Source organism: Stenella coeruleoalba (assembly GCF_951394435.1).
Source record: "Stenella coeruleoalba genome assembly, chromosome: 10".
NCBI classification, from domain to species: domain Eukaryota; kingdom Metazoa; phylum Chordata; class Mammalia; order Artiodactyla; family Delphinidae; genus Stenella; species Stenella coeruleoalba.
The window spans coordinates 57,903,278-57,923,704 of record NC_137156.1 but is presented as its reverse complement, the minus strand read 5'-3'; the positions used below and the strand labels follow the sequence as shown (position 1 = coordinate 57,923,704).

General features: G+C 41.9%; 1 protein-coding gene across 3 annotated transcripts in view; it reads right to left on the bottom strand.

Annotated features, from left to right (window-relative positions):
• Nucleotides 1-20,427, bottom strand: part of ZNF445 (zinc finger protein 445) — a 38,969-nt gene that overhangs the window by 7,796 nt on the left and 10,746 nt on the right. For 2 of the 3 annotated variants that reach the window (XM_079935215.1, XM_079935213.1), the window contains exons 2-6: nucleotides 4,130-4,701; nucleotides 1,609-1,777; nucleotides 1,194-1,270; nucleotides 770-896; nucleotides 182-292 (exon numbers count right to left, since the gene is read on the bottom strand). In XM_079935215.1, coding sequence (XP_079791341.1) covers nucleotides 182-292; nucleotides 770-896; nucleotides 1,194-1,270; nucleotides 1,609-1,777; nucleotides 4,130-4,558 — 913 coding nt within the window. In that variant the 5' untranslated portion in view covers nucleotides 4,559-4,701. Of the gene's footprint in view, nucleotides 1-181; nucleotides 293-769; nucleotides 897-1,193; nucleotides 1,271-1,608; nucleotides 1,778-4,129; nucleotides 4,825-20,427 lie in introns of all 3 variants that reach the window. The other variant, XM_079935214.1, reaches the window with a different exon arrangement.

Below are 20,427 nucleotides of genomic sequence, written 5' to 3'. Positions count from 1 at the left end.
AATAGGCCGGTCTGGAGGGGAGAAGCCCAGGCACCCAGTACTTCTTAGCAACACTGCTAAGGATCTTCCTTCCAGTAAACAATGGAGTAAGTTCCCTATGATTTTCTTAGTATAAAAGACCTTAAGAAAGAGGAGAGTAGATGCGGGAGGAGCAAGACCTGGTCAGTTCTCTGGAACTCACCTGCAGGGGCAGCACTTGGACTCCCCTTAGGATGAGCTCCCTGGACATTCAAGCCCCACGGCTCCCTTGCCTCCAACCAGGAGATCAGAGCAGGTTTGGTGAATGGCCCCACTGCAGAAGAGAAGAAAATGGGATGTGAATGGAAGGTAGATGAATCATACAGAACTACTCTCCAGGACCCTCTCAGGCCTGAGCTCCTGGTAGGGAGGAGGGAAAGCCAGGGAGGCAGGTGGAGGAAGTTAGGACAGGAGGCCTAGACAGGAATTTCTGACAGCCCTGAGCAGAAACAAGAGAGGCTGAGAGAAACCACAGACAAAAGGATCGCTAGCATTCTCCAGAGCCACATGACAAGTCAACTAGTTAAATCAGCAAACTTATTTTGGATGCCTAAATGGACTAGGAACTTGACACATATGACTTTTAATCTTTATATTAACTTAGCATGACAGGCATTAAGATTAAGTGATTTGGGTAGTAGTTAGAGAGACAGGACCTAAACCCAGGTCAGGCCCCTTTCTATGCACCATAATGAAAACTAAGAAGGCAGAAGTAGAGGTAGGTAGAAGCATGGGGATATCAATGCCTTACCCAAAGAAGTCACGTTCCCATAATTCTCTAGCATCACATCCCTGTATAGGTTCCTCTGAGAAGCGTCCAGCCATCCCCACTCATCCTGGGAAAAGGTCACCTCCACATCCTTGAAAGTCACAGCCTCCTGAAAAAACACGGTCCTATGCCTTAGAGCCAGTCCACAACTCCCAGCTTTTAGGAGGGGGCAGGGGAATGAGGCTGGCTCTGAGTTGAGTACAGGATGGATCTGATAAAGGGGAAAGAGAAGATCATCACCCAGCAGAAGAGCTCTGGGCTCCTGGGGGATAATCTGGTCTCTGGGACATGCGTCTCGGGATGTGAGGTCACTGGACAGAAAGACACAGGACAGGCGGGAGCTACAGCTACCCCATGAGGCAGCAACGGTGGGACATCAGGAAGGACCGAAGGTTCTGTGGCTCACCTGAGGCTGGACTGTCACCAGGTCTCCTGAACATCCCTCTCTCTGGGAAAGGGCAGAAACCTGTGCAGCAGGAGGATCTGAAGAAGAAAGAGTCATGAGAGAGGGCAGCCCAGCTCTGGTATCCCACTGAGAAGCCCACTCTTCCCCCCACGTGGAGGACTCCCGGGCCCACAGGCAGGTATGGACTGTTTTAAACACCCATTTCACATTTCCCCGGTGTCTGCTGGGGTCAGGAAGTGGGGGGTACAATGGGAGGAGAAGGTAGGTAGACATGGGTCACAGGATAGAAAGGACACAGAGCTCAAGGCCAGGACAGAAGGGATTCTCCTGAGAGGACAGAGGGTGAAAAGACAACGTTATAGGAAATTTGGGAAGTGTGGCATAGGCTGGGGTCTTAGAGCCAGGCGGCAAGTACCGGGTTGCCCAGCCAGGAAGTCACGCACTCCTATTTCATAGGGAGGCTGCAGGTGGTCCCCCAGAGCCGAGCTGCTCCTGAGAGGTGAAGCAGGGGGCCATATCTGTGCGGCTTGCAGGGCTCCTGTGCCCATCCAATGCACATCTGGGCTCTGGGCAAGGGCTGGGTCCTGGCAAGAAGAAAATGTTGTGAGAGGATCCTCGTGGGAATCAGAAAGCAAACTCACAGAACTGGCCACATGGCCAATCTCTAAAAGGTAGAGGCCCAGGGAGCGGTGAGCTAGGTCCTTTATTACCTACAGGTAGAGGGAAAAGGAGGAATAGAAAGCCCAGAGAGGATCCCCTCACCCCTCCACCTCCCTGGGCTCTAATGCGGGCCATGGGGAGACAGGTGAAGCCAGATTCCTGCCTGACATAGGAAAGCAAATGGCAAGTCAGTGACAGCACTGCTGTCAGGCCTCGGGTGCTGCAGGATACCTCCCCACTAACCCTCAGTCCCCACCCCTGGCCAGGAACTTAGAAATAAGAAATTTATCCCTGAGAGTTAAACTGATAATGGTTCACAGCAGAGATGCAGTCAGATAACATCTATCAAGTTTCGGGCACTGCTCTAGGTAATGATATGCAAAGTGACCTCGAAGAGGCAGGAAGGCTCCCAGACTATAAACCTGACTAAAATAGCAACACCACTAGAGAGACAATGCTAACTGTGAGGGTCAGCTATGGAATCACAGAAGAAAAAGTCTCAGGTGCAAAAACAGGGAGGTACCCATCCAAGCAGGAACCTGGAGAAAGGTGGTCTCTGTGCTGGGACTTCAAACAGTCCTGGTCTCTGGAGGCAAGGCTATCCCTGATGCAAAAGTGAGTATAGGAAGCTACAGCCAGTGAACTTCAGGTTTTTCTGGCCCTGTGGCCAAGACATTCTCTACACTGATACAGACGAATCTTAGCCTGAGGCCATTAAGTACCTAATACCGAGCTATAGACTGAAGAAGATAAAGTGATCACAGCAATTTATCTCCTGTTCCTCCCAAATCCTACCAAAGGGAGAATAAAGAAAAAATAACAATATGGAAGCATAGACAAATGAGTTTAAGGACAAACTTTCTCAGGCCCCTGTTTCTCAAATTTTGGTAATTTTGATAAACTATAATTTATATGCATCTTGAGCATTTCTGTTCATTTTTTAGAATCTGGTAGGCTTTTTTCCAGGCTCTGTTTTTTGTTTTCTAATTTCTAACTAGCTTTCAACCAGGTAGGCCCTTTCCGCTCGTTTGGCAATGTTTTCATGGATTTTTAAACCACACACCTAGCTCTCGACTGACTTGAATATACCCAAGCCACAATTTTGTACCTACTATGTACCTTATTTGCTTTAAAAGTTATCTTTAGGTCATTTTGCACAACTCATGGTTTTGGTAAAAATTATAAATGTTCTTTTAGATTTTAAAAAATAGTACCCAATGTTGGGCAAAAGGTTTTCTTGTTTAATATTTGTTATCATTTATTGCTGGTAGACAATGTTCAGCGTTTTAATTGATCTAATTTTTATATTAAATTTAGGGGAGAAGTATGTCAAATATGTTTCAGAAATCTTAAAAGTAACTTTCATTTATGCATGAATCATACATGTAGAATTACACATACTTTATAAAATTTTTTAAAAGCCTAAAAAAATGATAAATGCTCTTTAAAAAAAAAAAAACCTCAAAGGTATGGAGAAGTATTGAGAGGCTGGCCTGAGTGGGGCAGAGGGGCACGCAGAGTGCACTTTAACTGACCCACTGCTCTACTGCCTGCACTGGGACTGTCAGCTCTGTTTCCTAGCACCAAGCCCAGGGCTGGGCACATGGTAGGCACTCAAATATGTAACGAACAAATTCTCACCGTTAGATCAGTTTTCCATTTTGTTTTCAAAAACTGAGGCTCTGAAGGTACCACAATGTTGGCAAGAACACCAAGGTTGTGGAATGCAGTCTAAAATTGTGATCTTCCAATTTCCTAGCCCTGGGCTGCCCCTCACCACTCTTCTTCCCCATCTCCCCCGCAAAGAACAAATCCTCAAAAGTTTACTGAGAAAGAAGTAACATGGTTTGTGTAGACTGCTCTTCTAGGTCTCAAGATGTACTTAGAAGCCAAGGATCCTGACACTAATTCCCCCGTGTACGAGCAAGAGATACCACCCCCACTTTACAGGTTAGTACAAGTCAAGTTAGGTATGTGGAGATGTACTTTATGCACTGTTAAGTCAATGTGTCCAAAACCTCATTACTGTTTATGGATACTTGCAGACCCTCTTCTTCCTGGAGCTTATATTCCTCTGGGAAAGAGGGAAGGGCTGCCTGCTAAATGGTCCTTTGCTTAGGGTCAAGTTCTTAGCTGCTCAGGTGCCATGGGAATGAGAAGGGAAGACCTCCCCTGAATTCTTCCGTGTTGAAGGTTCAGAGGCCCACCCCCCCACCCACAAGCAGGCTCACGAGCAGGCAGAGTTCACTGGGCACCACACGCTTGCTCACACTCACCCTCCATGGTGTCCCATAGAAGTCCCTCTGTAGCTCTTCCAGCAAGGCCACGACGTCCCCACCACTCTCAGGGTGATGCAGCTGCACCCAGGTCCGAAGCTCCCCTGGCAGGATGCTCAGGAACTGCTCCAGGACCAGCAGCTCCAGAATCTGGGCCTTTGAAAGAACATCTGGCCTCAGCCACCAGCGGCAGAGCTCCCGGAGCCGGCTCAGAGTCTCTAGAGGCCCAGAAGACTCATGGTAGCGAAGCTGTCTGAAGAGCTGGCGGAACAGCTCCTGGCCAGGACGATTGAGTGTCTGTGGTCTGGCAGCTGGCACTGAAGTGTAGCTTTCATCCTCTTCTTCCTTCTTTATCATCTGAAGGCGTCCTCGCTCCCTTGAAGCCTTGGCCTGAGCTGGATGGACAGCATACCACCTGCCTGGAGGCATCACTCCTGTTCAAGGTCTACCCACCAGAGTGCAAGCAAGTCTGCGTTAGTTGTATGTATCACTGCTGGGCCCTCGGGAGTATCTTTTCAGCACTGCTGGGGACAATGCCATTTGCTGGGACATCAGAAGTCGCTGGCAAGAGACTGAAATAACCAACATTACTGTTCAGGAGGGATGTGAGAAGGATGGTGCAAAGTAGATGCTGTTAGTTAGGATCATCTTTAGATTTCTGAGAAAAGGACTCATGAACATTTGCACAGTGGAGCCTGTCAGGATCAAGCAGACCAGGAAAAGGGATCATATTTGTGGTTACCAGAGGCAGGGCTCGCGGGTACTAGATGAAGGCAGTCAAAGGTACAAAATTCCAGTTATAAGATAAATAAGTACTAGGGATGTAATGTACAACTTGATAAATATAATTAACACTGTTGTACATTATATACAAAAATTGTTAAGATGAAAATCCTAAGAATTTTCATCACAAGAAAAAAATTTTTTTTTACAAGAAAAAATTTTTTTCTATTTCTTTAATTTTGTATCTAAATGAGATGGATGTTCACTAAACTTATTGTGATAATCATTTCATGATGTATGTAAGTCAAATCATTATGCTGTCCACATTAAACTTATACAGTGTTGTATACCAATTATATCTCAAAAAAACTAGAAGAAAATTTTTTTTACTTTAAAAAAAAATCAGTGGTATTTCTACATAGTAAAAATGAGCAAACCAAAAATAAAATTAAGAAAACAATTCCATCTACAATCACATGAAAAAGAACAAAATACTTAGGAATGAATTTAACAAAATAAGAACAAAACTTATACTATGAAAACTACAAAACACTGTTAGAAGAAATTAAAACTTTAAATAAATGGAAAGACATTCGTTGTTCACGGATCAGAAGACAAAACATTGTTAAGATGACAATACTGTCCAAATTTATCCATAGATTCAAAGAAATCCCTATCAGAATCCCAGCTGGCTTCTTTGTAGAAATTGAAAAGCTGATCCTAACATATGGAAACTCAAGAGACCCACATAATACACAACACAATCTTGAAAAAGAATAAGCTGGAAGAGAGGGAAGAGATCAAGATGGCAGAGTAGAAAAAAGATGGCAGAGTAGGAGGACAATGAGCTCACATCCCCAAGAACACATCAAAAATACATCTATGGGACTTCCCTGGTGGTCCAGTGGCTAAGACTCTGAGCTCCCAATGCAGGGGGCCCAGGTCCAATCCCTGGTCAGGGAACTAGATACCACCTGCTGCAACCAAGAGTTCACTTGCTGCAACTAAAAGATCCCACATGCCACAATCGAAGATCCCACACTAGGCAATTAAGACCTGGTACAGCCAAATAAATAAATAAATATTTTTTTAAAAAACACATCTCCATGTGGAGCAATTCTAACTAAAAACAAGCTGGAGATGGGCAGAAAAACTCTTCTACAACCAAGGCTATAAAGAAAGATCCACAAGGAGTAGGGCAGGAAGAGAGGAGAAGAAATTATGTTGGGACCTAAGCCGAGAGGAGGGGACACAGAAGAGGGGGATAATCATGGGCTCACAGATCCTCACTGGGGAATGAGGGGTTCAAACCACATATTGGGCACCCCAGATCTGGAGTCCAACACCAGGAAGACGAGTCCCCTTGGCTGCTTTGAAAACCAGTGGGACTTACAGGAGGGCTCCACTCGTGAACAGCATGCACACTGCCGGAAACAAAGTAAAGGAAGTAAAGGAAGCAGACTGAAACCACCCGGGGCACTGGCTGGTTTCCTGCGACCACCCCAGCAAGCAACCTGGCCCACAGCAAGCACCCACTCCAGTCCCTCTAACTCTGGTGTAGCTCCCCACTAGGGTGAAGGCTGCCATTGCTAAGGAGAGTGCACACTTGGGCAACAGACCTGACACTGCATCTGAGGGTGGCTATTGCTGGAGATGCAGAGGCAGCAGACTGGGCAAGGGTGGCAAGGGTGCCAGTCCTGGGAGGGAGGAGAGCACATACTTAAAAGAAACACAACAGGCTTGGACCCGATCCTCAGGGCTTTTGCTCCAGCAACTTGAGACACACCCTTGCTCCCAATAGGGTGGTGTTGGCTATTGAGCATAGGAGAAGCTCTGGCTCACACCTGGCTCTAGCTCTAACCCCTCCATCTCCAGCCCCACCTCCCACTAAGGTGAGAGCTGTGAGCACACCCTGGGGGAAGGTGTGACTCATGCTCACGTCAGATCCAGTTCCGCACCAAAGCCACTGGGCACACACAGATTGTATAGGAATGCTCTCACGCAAGGACACCCCTTCAAGATTGGGACAGGTAACTTGTTTCACCTAATTTCACAGAAACACAAAAAGTTAAGTAAAATGAGAAGACAGAAGAGTCTGTCTCACATGAAAGAACCAGATAAATCCCCTGAAAAAAAAAAACTAATGAAAGAGAAATAAATAATTTAGCAGATAGAGAGTTCTAAGCATCAGTAATAAGAATGGTAACTAAATTAGGGAAAAGAATAGATAAACACAGTGAGAATTTTAAAAAGAAACTAGAAAATGTACAAAAGAACCAGTCAGTAATGAAAAATACAATAACTGAAATGAAAAACACACTAGGAGGAATTAACAGCAGACTAGCTGATAGAAAGGAATGCACAAGTGATCTGGAAGGTAGAATAATAGAAATCACCCAATCAGAACAGCAAAGAAAAAACCAGATTTTTTTAAAAAATGAGAACAGTTTTAGAGACCTCTGAAACAATATCAAGCATATCAACATTCACATTATAGGGGTTCCAGGAGAAGAGACAGAAAAAAGGATTGAAAAGGTATCTGATGAAATTATGACTGAAAACTTCCCGAACCTGAAGAAGGAAGCAGATATCCAGGTACAGGAAGTTCAGAGAGTCCCAAACAAGATGAACCCAAAGAGACCCACACCAAGAAATGTTATAATTAAAATGGCAAAAATGAAGGATAAAGAGAATTCTAAAGGCAGCAAGAGAAAAACAAAGAGTCATATATACAGGAACCCCTATAAGGCTATCAGCAAATTTTTCTGCAGAAACTTTGCATGCCAGAGGGGAGTGGCATGATATATTTACAGTATTAAAGGGGAAAAACCTACAACCTAGTACACTTTAACCAACAAGGTTATCATTCAGAATTGATGGAAAGATAAAGAACTTCTCACACAAGCAAAAAACTAAAAGAGTTCATCAATACTAAACAGGCCCTAAAAGAAATGTTAAAGAGTCTTCTCTAAGTGGAAAAGAATAGGCTACAATAAAAAGTAAAAATTTATAGGAAAGGGGACTTCCCTGGTGGTGCAGTGGTTAAGAATCCACCTGCCAATGCAGGGGACATGGGTTCGAGCCCTGGCCCAGGAAGATCCCACATGCCGCGGAGCAACTAAGCCCGTGCACCACAATTACTGAGCCTGTGCTCTAGAGCCCATGAACCACAACCACTGAGTCCATGTGCTACAACTACTGAAGCCCACATGCCTAGAGCCCGTGCCCCACAACAAGAGAAGTTACAGCAATGAGAAGCCCGGGCACTGCAACAAAGAGTAGTCCCCACTCACCACAACTAGAGAAAGGCTGTGCGCAGCAACGAAGACCCAATGCAGCCAAAAATAAATAAATTTTAAAATACATATATAGGAAAGGAAAAACCCCACTAGCAAAGGCAAATATATAGTAAAGGCTGAGGATCAACCACTTAAATAAGCTAGCACAAAGATTAAAAGACAAAAATTGTAAAATCAACTGTAACTACAGTAAACAGTTAAGGGAGAAACATGGATGTAAAATATGAAATCAAAAACAAAATGTGGGGGAGGGGAATGAAAAATATAAATCGTTTAGAATGTATTTTGAACTTAAATGATTATCAGTTTAAAACAAGTAGATATAGTTACAGGTCAACATATATGAACCCCATAATAACCACAAATCAATAAACTATAATAGATATACAAATACTAGAAAGAAAGGAACACAAGAATACTACTAAAGAAAATCATCAAACCACAAAGGAAGAAATGAACAGAAGAATAGAACAAAGAAGAACTATAAAAAACAAGAAAACAAGTTAACAAAATGGCAAAAAGTATATACTTATCAATAATCACTTTAAATGTCAATGGACTAAATGCTCCAATCGAAAGACAAAAGGTGGCTAATTGAATATAAAAACAAGATCCATCTATATGCTGCCTATAAGAGACTCATTTCACAGCTAAAGACACCACAGACTGAAAATGAGGGGATGGAAAAAGATATTTCAAGCAAGTGGAGACGACAAGAAAGCTGAGGCAGCTATACTCATATCAGACAAAGTAGACTTTAAAACAATGTCTATAACGAATGACAAAGATGGACATTACACAATAATAAAGGAAATCAATACAAGAAGAAGATATGTGGGAATTCCCTGGCAGTCCAGTGGTTAGGACTTTCACTGCCGATGGCGTGGGTTCAATCCCTGGTCAGGAAACTACAATCATGCAAGCCACACGGCGCAGCCAAAAAAAAAAAAAGATATAACATTCATTCGTTAACATATATGTACCCAATATATGACCACCTAAATACAAAAAGCAAATATTAACAGACATAAAGGGAGAAATTGACAGTAATACAATAACAGTAGGGGACTTTAACACCCCACTTACATCAATGGGCAGATCATCTAGACATAAAATCAACAAAGAGTGGTATTAAATGACACATTAGACCAACTGGACTTAATAGATATCTATAGTACATTCCATCAAAACCCACACAATACACATTCTTTTCAAGTGTACATGGAACATTCTCCAGGATAGATCACATGCTAAACCACGAAACACTCTTAACAAATTTAAGAGGACAGAAAGTATATCAAGCATTTTTTCCAATCACAATGATATGAAACTAGAAATCAATTACAAGAAGAAAAATGGGAAAAATACAAACATGTGGAGACTAAACATGCTACTAAAAAACCAATGGGTCAAAGAAGAAATCAAAGAGAACATCTGAAAGTACCTTGAGACAAATAAAAATAAAAACACAACTTTCCGAAATCTATGAGACACAGATAAAGCAGTTGTTTATAGCAATACAGGCCTATCTCAAGAAACAAGAAAAATCTCAAACAACCAAACTTACCATCTAAAGGAATTAGAAAAAGAAGAATAAATGAAGCCCAAAATCAGCAGAAGAAAAGAAATAATAATAAAGACCAGAGAGAAAATAAATAAAATTGAGATTTAAAACAACAGAAAAGATCAATAAAACTAAGAACTGTCTGGGTTTTTTTTTGAAAAGATAAACAAAACTGATAAGCCTTTAACCAGGCTCTTTAACAAAAAAAGGGAAAAGACCCAAGAAAACAAAATAATAAATGAAAGAGGAGAAACTACAACCGATATCACAGAGATGCAAAAAAATCCTAAGAGAATACTACAAAAAGTTACATGCCAACAAACTGGACAACCTAGAAGAAATGGATAAATTTCTAGAAACCTACACTCTTCCAAGGCTGAATCATAAACAGACAATCTGAACAAACCAATCGCTAGTAGTGAAATTAAATTAGAAATCAAAAAACTCCCAACAAACAAAATCTCGGGACTGGATGGCTTCACAGGGGAATTCTACCAAACATATAAAGAAGAGCTAATACCTATTCCTCTCAAACTTTTGAAGAGGAGAGAACACTCCCAAATTCATTGTACAATGCCAACATTACCCTGATACCAAAACCAGACAAAGACACTACCAAAAAGGGAAAATTACAGGCCAGTATCTCTGATGAACCTAGACACAAAAATCCTCAACAAAATATGAGCAAACCAAATTCAACAATATATAAAAAGGATCACACACCATGATCAAATGGGATTTATTCCAGGGATGCAAGGATGGCTCAACATCCGTAAATCAATAAATGAGATACACCACATTAACAAAATAAAGAATAAAAACCACATGATCTCAATAGATGCAGAAACAGCATCTGACAAAATTTAAAAATTCCCTTCAAAGTTGGCTTACAGGGAAATATCTCAACATAACAAAGGCCATTTATGACATACCCAGAGCTAACGCCATAGGATAAAAAGCTCAAAGTTTTCCCTCGAAAATCAGGAACAAGACAAGGATGCCCACTCTTGCCACTTTTACTTAACATAGTATTGGAAATCCTAGCCACAGTAATCAGAAAAGAAAAAAAAATAAAAGGCAACCAAACTGGAAGGGAAGAAGTAAAAATGTCCCTATTTGCAGATGACATAATACTATATATAGAAAACCCTAAAGTCTCCAAAGCTTCCACCAAAAAACTGTTAGACTAAATTAATTCAGTAAGGTTGCAGGATACAAGATTAATATATACAAATCTATTGCTTTTCTATTTACTTGTAATGAAGAATCAGAAAGAAAATGCAAGAAAACAACCTTACTTAAAATTGCATCAAAAGGAATAAAATACCTAGGAATAAACTTATCCAAGGAGGTGAAAGACCTATATACTCTGAAAACTATAAAACATTATTGAGGAACTTCCCTGGTGGTGCAGTGATTAAGAATCCGCCTGCCAATGCAGGTGACACGGGTTCAAGCCCTGGTCTGGGAAGATCCCACATGCTGTGGAGCAACTAAGCCCATGCAACACAACTACTGAGCCTGCACTCTAGAGCCCACGTGCCACAACTACTGAAGCCCTGCGTGCCTAGAGCCCATGCTCCACAACAAGAGAAGCCACTGCAATGAGAAGCCCGTGCACCACAACAAAGAGTAGCCCCCACTCGCCACAACTAGAGAAAGCCTGCACACAGCAACAAAGACCCAACACAGCCAGTAAATTAATTAATTAAAAAAAACATTATTGAAGAAAACTGAAGATGAAACAAAGAATGGAAAGAAATCCTGTGGTTATGGATTGGAAGAATTAATATTATTAAAATGTCCATACTACCTAAAGCAAGCTAGAGATTTAATGCAATCCCTATCAAAAAACCCACAGCATTTTTCAGAGAACTAAAACAAATAATCCTAAAATTTATATGAAACCACAGAAGATCCCAAATAGCTAAGGTGATCTTGAGAAAAAAGAACAAAGTTGGAGATATGCTCCTTGACTTAAGAGTACACTACAAAGCTACAGTAATCAAAACAGTATGGTGCTGCACATGTGTGCACACACATACACATACAAGACACATAAATCAGTGGAACAGAATAGAGAGTCCAGAAATAAACCCACACATTTATGATCAAATAATCTACGGCAAAGGAGGCAAGAATATACAATGTAAAAAAAGACAGTCTCTTCAATAAGTGGTGCTGGGAAAACTGGACAGCTACATGTAGAAGAATGAAAATTAGAACATTTTCTCACACCATACACAATAATAAACTCAAAATGAAGTAAAGATTAAACTCAAAATGGATTAAAGACCTAAATGTTAAGATCAGAAACCATAAATCTCCTTGAAGAAAACATAGGCAGAACACTCTTTGACATAAATCATTGCAATATTTTTTTGGATCTGTCTCCTAAGGCAAAGGAAACAAAAGCAAAAATAAACAAATGGTACCTAATTAAACATAGAAGCTTTTGCACAGCAAAGGAAACCACTGACAAAATGAAAAGAGAATCTACTGAATGGAAGAAAATATTTGCAAACGATATTACCGATAAAGGGTTAAAATCCAAAATATATAAACAGCTCACACAACTCAATGTCAAAAAAACAAACAACCAAACTAAAAAATGGGCAGAAACCCTGAATAGGCATTTTTCCAAAGAAGACATATAGACAGCCAACAGGCCCATGAAAAGATGTTCAACACTGCTAATCATCAGAAAAATGCAAATCAAAGCCACAATGAGATATCACCTCACATGTCAGAATGGTTATCATCAAAAAGATCACAAATAACAAATGTTGGTGAGGATGTGGAACCCTAGTACACTGTTAGTGGGAATGTAAATTCGTGCAGCCACCATGGAAAACAGTATGAAGGTTCCTCAGAAAACTAAAAATAGAACCATCATATAATCCAGCAATTCCACTCCTGGGTATATACCCAAAGAAAACAAAAACACTAATTTGAAAAGATACATGCACCTCCGTGCTTATAAAAGCATTATGTACAATAGCCAAGACATGGAAGCAACCTAAGTGTCCATCAACAAATGAATGGATAAAGAAGATGTGGAATATTGCTCAGCCATAAATAAGAATGAAATTTTGTCATTTGCAACATGGTTGGACCTGGAGGGTATTATGCTTAGTGAAATAAATCAGAAAAAGAAAAACAAATACTGTATGTTATCACTTAAATATGCAATCTAAAAAATGAAACAGGGACTTCCCTGGCAGTCCAGCGGTTAAGACTCCGAGCTTCCAATGCAGGGGGTGTGGGTTCGATCCCTGGTAAGGGAACTAAGATCCCACATGCCGTGTGGCATGGCCAAATAAATTAATTAATTAAAATTTAACATGAAACAAACAAATGAATATAACAAAACAGAAACAGAGAAAACATTTGTGGTTACCAATGGGAAGAGGGAAGGGAGGAGGGGCATGACAGGGGTAGAGGATTAAGAGGTACAAACTACTATGTATGAAATAAATAAGCTACAAGCATATATTGTCCAGCACAGGGACTACAGCAATATTTTATAATAACTTTGAGTGAGTATAATCTATTAAAAAAATGAAACACTAAAACTAAAAAGCGTAAGCTGGGAGAATAGATTTCATAACTTACTTTATAAAAAAGCAGCAGTCATCAAGACAGTGTGGTTCTGGCATAAGGAAAGACATAAAGATCAATGAAACGGAATTAAGAGTCCACAAATTGTCTATGGTCAATTTATTTTTAACGAGTGTGCCAAGACCACACAAAGGGAGGAAGAATAGTCTTTTCAACAAGTGGTACATGGACAACTATATGTCTACATGAATAAGAATGAAGTTGGACCCCTACATAATACAATATACAAAAATTAACTCAAAATGGATCAAAGACCCAAATGTAAGAAGCTAAAACTATAATATTCTTATCATAAAATGTAAGTGTAATACTTTGTGACAATGGATTAGTCAATGGATTCTACCAAATGCATCCCACATGCAAAAATAAGAAAAAATAGATAAATTGGACTTCACCTAAATTAAAATTCTTGTGCTTCAAAGGTCTCATGAAGAAAGTGAAAAGACAACCCACAGAGTGGGAAAAAAAAATTTACAAATCACATATCTTATAAGGGACTTGTCACTAGAAAATATAAATAACTTACAATTCAATAATGAAAAGACAACACAATTAAAATTAGACAAAGCATCTTAACAGACATTTCTCCAAAGAAACTATAAAGATGGCTGAAAAACACAGAGGATCCTCAACAACATTAGTCATCAGGGAAAAAGCACATCACCACCACAATAAGATACCACTTCACATCCACTAGGATGGCTAGAATCAAACAGTCAGAAAATAACATGTTGGTAAGGATGTAGAGATAAACACTGGAACACTCATACACTGCTGGTGGAAATGTAAATTGTGCAGCCACACTGGAAAACAGTCACGCATCATTAAGTTAAACGTACAGTTACTACTTGCAACTCCATTCCCAGATAGACGGATACAGCCATCCTTCAGTACCTGCAGGGGATCACACAAAAAACGAGTTCTAGCTAAAGATTTAACTTCAAAAACAAACAGGGACTTCCCTGGCAGTCCAATGGCTAAAACTCCATGCTCCCAATGCAGGGGGTCTGGGTTCGATCCCTGGTCAGGAAATTAGATCCCACATGCCACAACTAAGAGTTCGCATACCGCGACTAAAGATCCTGTGTGCCACAACAAAGACCTGATGCAGCCAAATAAATAAATTAATTAATATTAAAACAAACAAAAAGGAGTAAGAGCCCTGGGGTAAGCAAGGATTTCTTAAGGAAACAAAGGAAAAAGGGTGATATATGACTATTCAGTATTTTAAAACCTCTTGTCCAAAAAAAAAGAACAAAAGCACAAACCACTGGACAGAAGTGTAAATGTTTACAGCCACTAGGAAAAGTAGTTTGAAAGTCTGCAGTGAAGCTAAAAAGTCATATTACCTATGCCCCTGAAATTTCAGTTCTAGGAAGCTCCCTGGAAAAACACTTGCACAGGTATTGAGGCATTTACACAGGTGTTCACTAGAGTACTCTTTGTAATAACACAATATTGGAAATGACCTACTTGCCCATCAATACAACTAAATAAAAGTGTAGCACTTTATAGGATGAAATACCATACAACAATTTAAAAGACTGTACAAGACCTTTAAGAAACAATACAATTGTTTCACTGTTCACTGGGTGGTCAAGCTATGCAGCCAAGGTTAAAAAGCAGATCAGTGCCACCCACAGAAGAGACAGAGCGTAATTCTAAGTTCCTGAGAACAGACAACACACACACGAGGCTCAAGTGATACAGTGTTCGCTTAGAGCAAGAGAAGAAAACAAAGTGTACAAGATTCAACCCCCTGCAAACCACTGGTCCCCCATGACCAACGGATCCACTTCGCAGCCAAAGCCATGCAGGTGGAACAGATACCAGCACCACCCTTCATGATACAGTAGAAGAACCTTGGCCCCTTACCCATGGGGTCTGAAATACAGAAAGCAAGGGAGGGCCTGGGGGCCATTGACACATGCACCTAAGAAGAAAAAAGGGGGGCTTCCCTGGTGGCACAGTAGTTAACAATCCACCTACCAATGCAGGGGACACGGGTTCGAGCCCTGGTCTGGGAAGATCCCACATGCCGCAAAGCAACTAAGCCCGTGCGCCACAACTACTGAGCCTGCACTCTAGAGCCTGCGAGCCACAACTATTGGGCCCACGTGCCACAACTACTGAAGCCCACATGCCTAGGGCCCGTGCTCAGCAACAAGAGAAGCCCACGCACCACAACGAAGAGTATCCCCCGCTCACCGCAACCAGAGAAAAGCCTGCGCGCAGCAACAAAGACCCAACGCAGCCAAAAATAAAATAAAATAAATTTTTTTAAAAAACATAATTCTCCAAAAAAAAAAAGAAGAAAAAAGGGGTACACATTAAGCACTGAACAGGTAAAGATAGTCCCTCAAAAGGCTAAGCACAGCACAGGCTATGAGGGCTCTTGATTTCTTTGCAAGAAAATGTCCTCAGCCAGGGCTACTCTTGCAGAGTTATGCTAGAGAGAAGCAGCTGCGCCTGACTGCTTTTCCCAACAGTATCAAAAACGTATGCTAAGTTAAAAAGAACTTAGGTATAATTGGAGAAAAAACCTAAAATCATATTTATGTTTAAATTTCTTAGGTCTGATGTACATAAAAGCACTCGAAAGGTTTTTATTTTTTTTTTTTCGAAAGGTTTTTAAATGGCCTAAAAAGATTTACAAAAACTCCTACTGATTGTGGAAGTGGAGAGGTTGGAAATAACAGTTAAAGGGAGACTTTATTTGTAGTGATTTGATTTTTTTAACACAACATTTATGTTCAAGGTCTCTTTTTCTTTTAAGATTGTACAATGATGACTGCAAATATGCCGAAATGTTAGAAGAGGTTACTCCTGTGTGTTGGAAATACGCCTGCCTGTTATTTTCTTCTTTGTATTTTTTGTCTTTTCCCAATTTCCCCCCCAAAAAAGTAAATTAAGAGGCAAGTTTTAGAAATTATACTTATGAGCTCACTTATGTCTTAAACAAAATAAAAATAAAGCACAGTTTGCATAGGCACAAAAAAGTTCCTAAGCCTTGGCCACCAAAGTGTTTTCAGCAGTTAATCTCCTCTGGCAAGTGGGACTAGAGAGCTTTCCATTCCTATTTGTCTATGTTCCCTGAATTGTACATTATTTTTATAATCAGCAAAGTGATAAATAATTCTGCTTAAAAAACAAAGCAACTGGAATTCCCTGGAGGTCCAGTGGTTAGGACTGGACGCTTTCACTGACCAGGTTCAATCCCTGGTCAGGAAACTAAGGAACCAAGATCCCGCATGCCACGGGGTGCAGCCAATTAAAAAAAAAAAAAGGTACTGAGTACCAGCTCCCAGGACTGAAAAGGTGGGCACTCAGCAGAATAGGTTACATGTCCTTGAAGGGCAGTTGTATGTAGATGGTGGCTGCAGCTCAAGTAACTGCAAAAGGGAAAAGAAACCCCACTGACCCTTGTTCTGTTTTAGCCACTGAGTCAACAACCAAACCAAAGAAGGCTGGTTGAACTGAGAACAAAGTAAGACAAAAATTGACAACTGAGGTAGAGAACAAAAGAGAGTAAAATGCTGCCCAAAACCACAACATGCAAAAGAAAAAAGCAAGAAAGAGCATATTAAAACAAAATCAAACCAAGAGTCTACAAAGAAGTATGTATGGCTGTTAGCATAACTGCCACCATCATGGGCCCATTCAATTCCTCCTGTCCCTCCAGTGACCCTTCCTGTGACTGTACTATGAGGTAAAATCACTTTTCTGTCATCAAGGGCTTTGTAGTTAATAGATATTGTTTTAGGATCATTAGTTCCAGGTGGCCTCTATGCTCTAACAGTCTCCAAACAGCGATGAAGATCTTCACTGACACATTCCCATCGCCCACCAGACGAGTTACCCATTCATAAAACTTGACTTAGAAATGCACTTCCCAGAAAAAAAAAGAAAAAAGAAATGCACTTCCTATTTCCAAGCACATACCCCCCCCCATACCTAGGTTAACAATAAAACTGTTCCAGAGGCCCCTCAGTGGTGCGGAGTGCAGCTGCAAATGCTTCTAGTTCACCCACCTGATCTCACCATGTGAGTAAATTACCCTCTAATAAACTGATCCACTGATTATATGGAGCTGCCTGCCTTCTTTTTCAGTCTTAAGCTATCTTCTCAGTTCAATGGGCACTTTTCATTCCCTCCATCCTCCAACTGAAGTATGAGGTAGACTGCAGACCTTGGCACCTGTTGTAAAGTGACCCCATTACTCAGTGCACCAAGTCACAGATGATGGTCATCTTCCCCTGAAAGGGTGGAACCTTCCACCTCCCACCACTGTTAAGAAAATTTAAAGAAACCGTTACTTCAACCAGAAGCCATCATCACCTACAAACATCTCCTGAACTCAGCAAGTACTGCTAGGACTCTCCAAACAGATGACTGTAAACTGAGATGGGATGAAGAAAGCATGCCATCTATGTGGCTGGACCACACTGACTTCACTTTGTCAGCTCCATCTTAGGCCCACAGTCCCCTTTCTGAGCTTTAGCCTACTCACAAGGAATGCACCCAAAGCCAGATAAGTTCCCTATCAACTCTTACTCTTGCCTTTATCTGATATGAAAACTGGAAGAATGCATTTTGCTAGTCTAGATGGTTAATGGTCCATGAGGAATAATGTTCATGAGACCTCAGAAGGGAGGAGAAACCCCCAGTTCCCACTGGCACGAATGTGCTTCTCGCTTAGTAGTCAGATTCTATCTTTAGCTTTGGTCCCTTTAAATTCCCCCATGCCAGGGCTTCCCTGGTGGTGCAGTGGTTAAGAATCCACCTGCCAATACAGGGGACACGGGTTCGAGCCATAGGCCAGGAAGATCCCACATGCCGCAAAGCAACTAAGCCTGTGTGCCACAACTACTGAGCCTGTGCTCTAGAGCCCGTGCTCTGCAACAAGAGAAGCCACTGCAATGAGAAGCCCGCACACCACAACGAAGAGTAGCCCTGGCTCTCCGCAACTAGAGTAAGCCTGCGCACAGCAACAAAGACCCAGTGCAGCCAAAAATAAATAAATAAAATAAATAAATAAGAAAACATTTTTTAAAAAATAAATAAAATAAATAAATGAATTCCCCCACGCCCCTTCTGGCAGCATAGAGTTCAGCTACAAATGCCTCTGGTGGTTGTCCGCCCGTACTGCCCCTATATAAGTACCCACAATAAACATCATAATTATACTTCATGGAGTTGCCTGCTTCACGTTTTGGTCTCAAAGTTTCTTCTCAGTTCGGAGGCTATTATTCAATATCCCCACCATCATCCAGATAAAAGAAATTGCAGTGCTGCTACAAGGGGATGGAGAATCAATTGAAGAACTACTTTGGGATCATACGCGCTGACGAAGCTGCTGAAGTTTTGGCAGAGAAATGAAGCTTTGCTGCGAAAGAAGGGGATGGGGTAAGGAAAATAAGTACACAGAGAAAACAAAAGCAAAGAAAAACTGAGAAGTGATAAGGTACATAACTGAAGGCCTATAAAAAGAGACTTGAAGACACAACAAGGGGAGGCTGAAGAGGAAAGGTGCCTCCGGAGCGGCAGGGGCAGGCTCCAGCCTTGCTGAGCCGCAGCAGCACCAACGGGAGCTGCTCAGGAGGGAGCTGAGAGTCAGAGAAAGAGGCGAGAGACTTTCCCAGCCAAACTTGCAGAAAGACTGGGGAAGAGAAAGACACTCAGGTGCAGAGAAATCCGGGAGTGAGACGCAACACAATGAACTGGAGACCAGAGAGAAATATTTTGAAGAAACGCACCCAGCGGGAAATGTAAATGGCACTGACCTATCTCAGGAAATTGAGACCCACGGGGAAATCAGCACCAAACATAAGCCTCCAAGCTGACCTGTTCTGAAGCAGCTGCTGCAGAAATGTCCGAAGAGGTCAGTGAAGTATTTGTAAAGAGGGGATGAGAAGACGGACCAACAGAAAAATGAGGGCAACTGTCTGTGAATATGGCAAAAGATTCCAGCCCTCTGAGCCCAGCCCCTGCAACCATGAACATGGATAAAAGTTAGTGACTTCCTGGGACTTCCCCGGTGGTCCAGTGTTAAAGAATCCGCCTTCCAATGCAGGGGACGATGGTTCAATCCCTGGTCAAGGAACTAAGATCTCACATGCCGCGGGGCAACTAAGCCCACAAGCCACAACTAGAGAGCCCACGCGCCATGGAGCCCGAGCGCCACAACTAGAGAGAAGCCCGTGCACCACAATTCCTACATGCTGAGACAAAGATCCCACATGTCGCAACTAAGACCCGACACAGCCAAAAAAAATTAAAAAAAAAAGAAAACCATTCCTTTAAAAGAAAAAAAATAGTTAATGACCCCCTGGGCCTTTCGAAGTCTGAATGAAAGCCCCACAGCATAGTAAAGAGATGGGGCCAATGAGCTGAAACTGCCCAATTAAATTTAGGTATCCTAATGCCTCAGGGTTCTTTCCAGGTCCCAACTAGCTTCTGAGGACAGAAGAAAAGCTTCATTCATCAACTTGTTAAGATTATACCACAAATGGGAGCCCCCAGGCCTGGGGAGCAACCTGAGATGGAGCAGGCCTCTTCTCCCCCAGAGCTTCATCCCTCCACCCAGTTTCATTCCCAAATGAAAATGGCTTTCAAGGGCTTCCCTGGTGGAGCAGTGGTTGAGAATCTGCCTGCCAAGGTAGGGGACTATGGGTTCAAGCCCTGGTCCAGGAAGATCCCACATGCAGCGGAGCAACTAAGCCCGTGCGCCACAACTACTGAGCCTGTACTCTAGAGCCTGTGAGCCACAACTACTGAGCCCGTGTGCTGCAACTACTGAAGCCTGCATGCCTAGAGCCCATGCTCTGCAATGAAAGAAGCCACCGCAATGAGAAGCCCACGCACCGCAACGAAGAGTAGCCCCTGCTCGCCACAACTAGAGAAAGCCTGCGTGAAGCAACGAAGACCCAACACAGCCAAAAATAAATAAATTAAATAAATAAATTAAAAAAAAAAAAAAAGAAAATGGCTTTCAAAAGAACAGGGGAGGACTTCCCTGGTGGCACAGTAGTTAAGAATCCGCCTGCCAATGCAGGAGACACAGGTTCAAGCCCTGGTCCGGGAAGATCCCA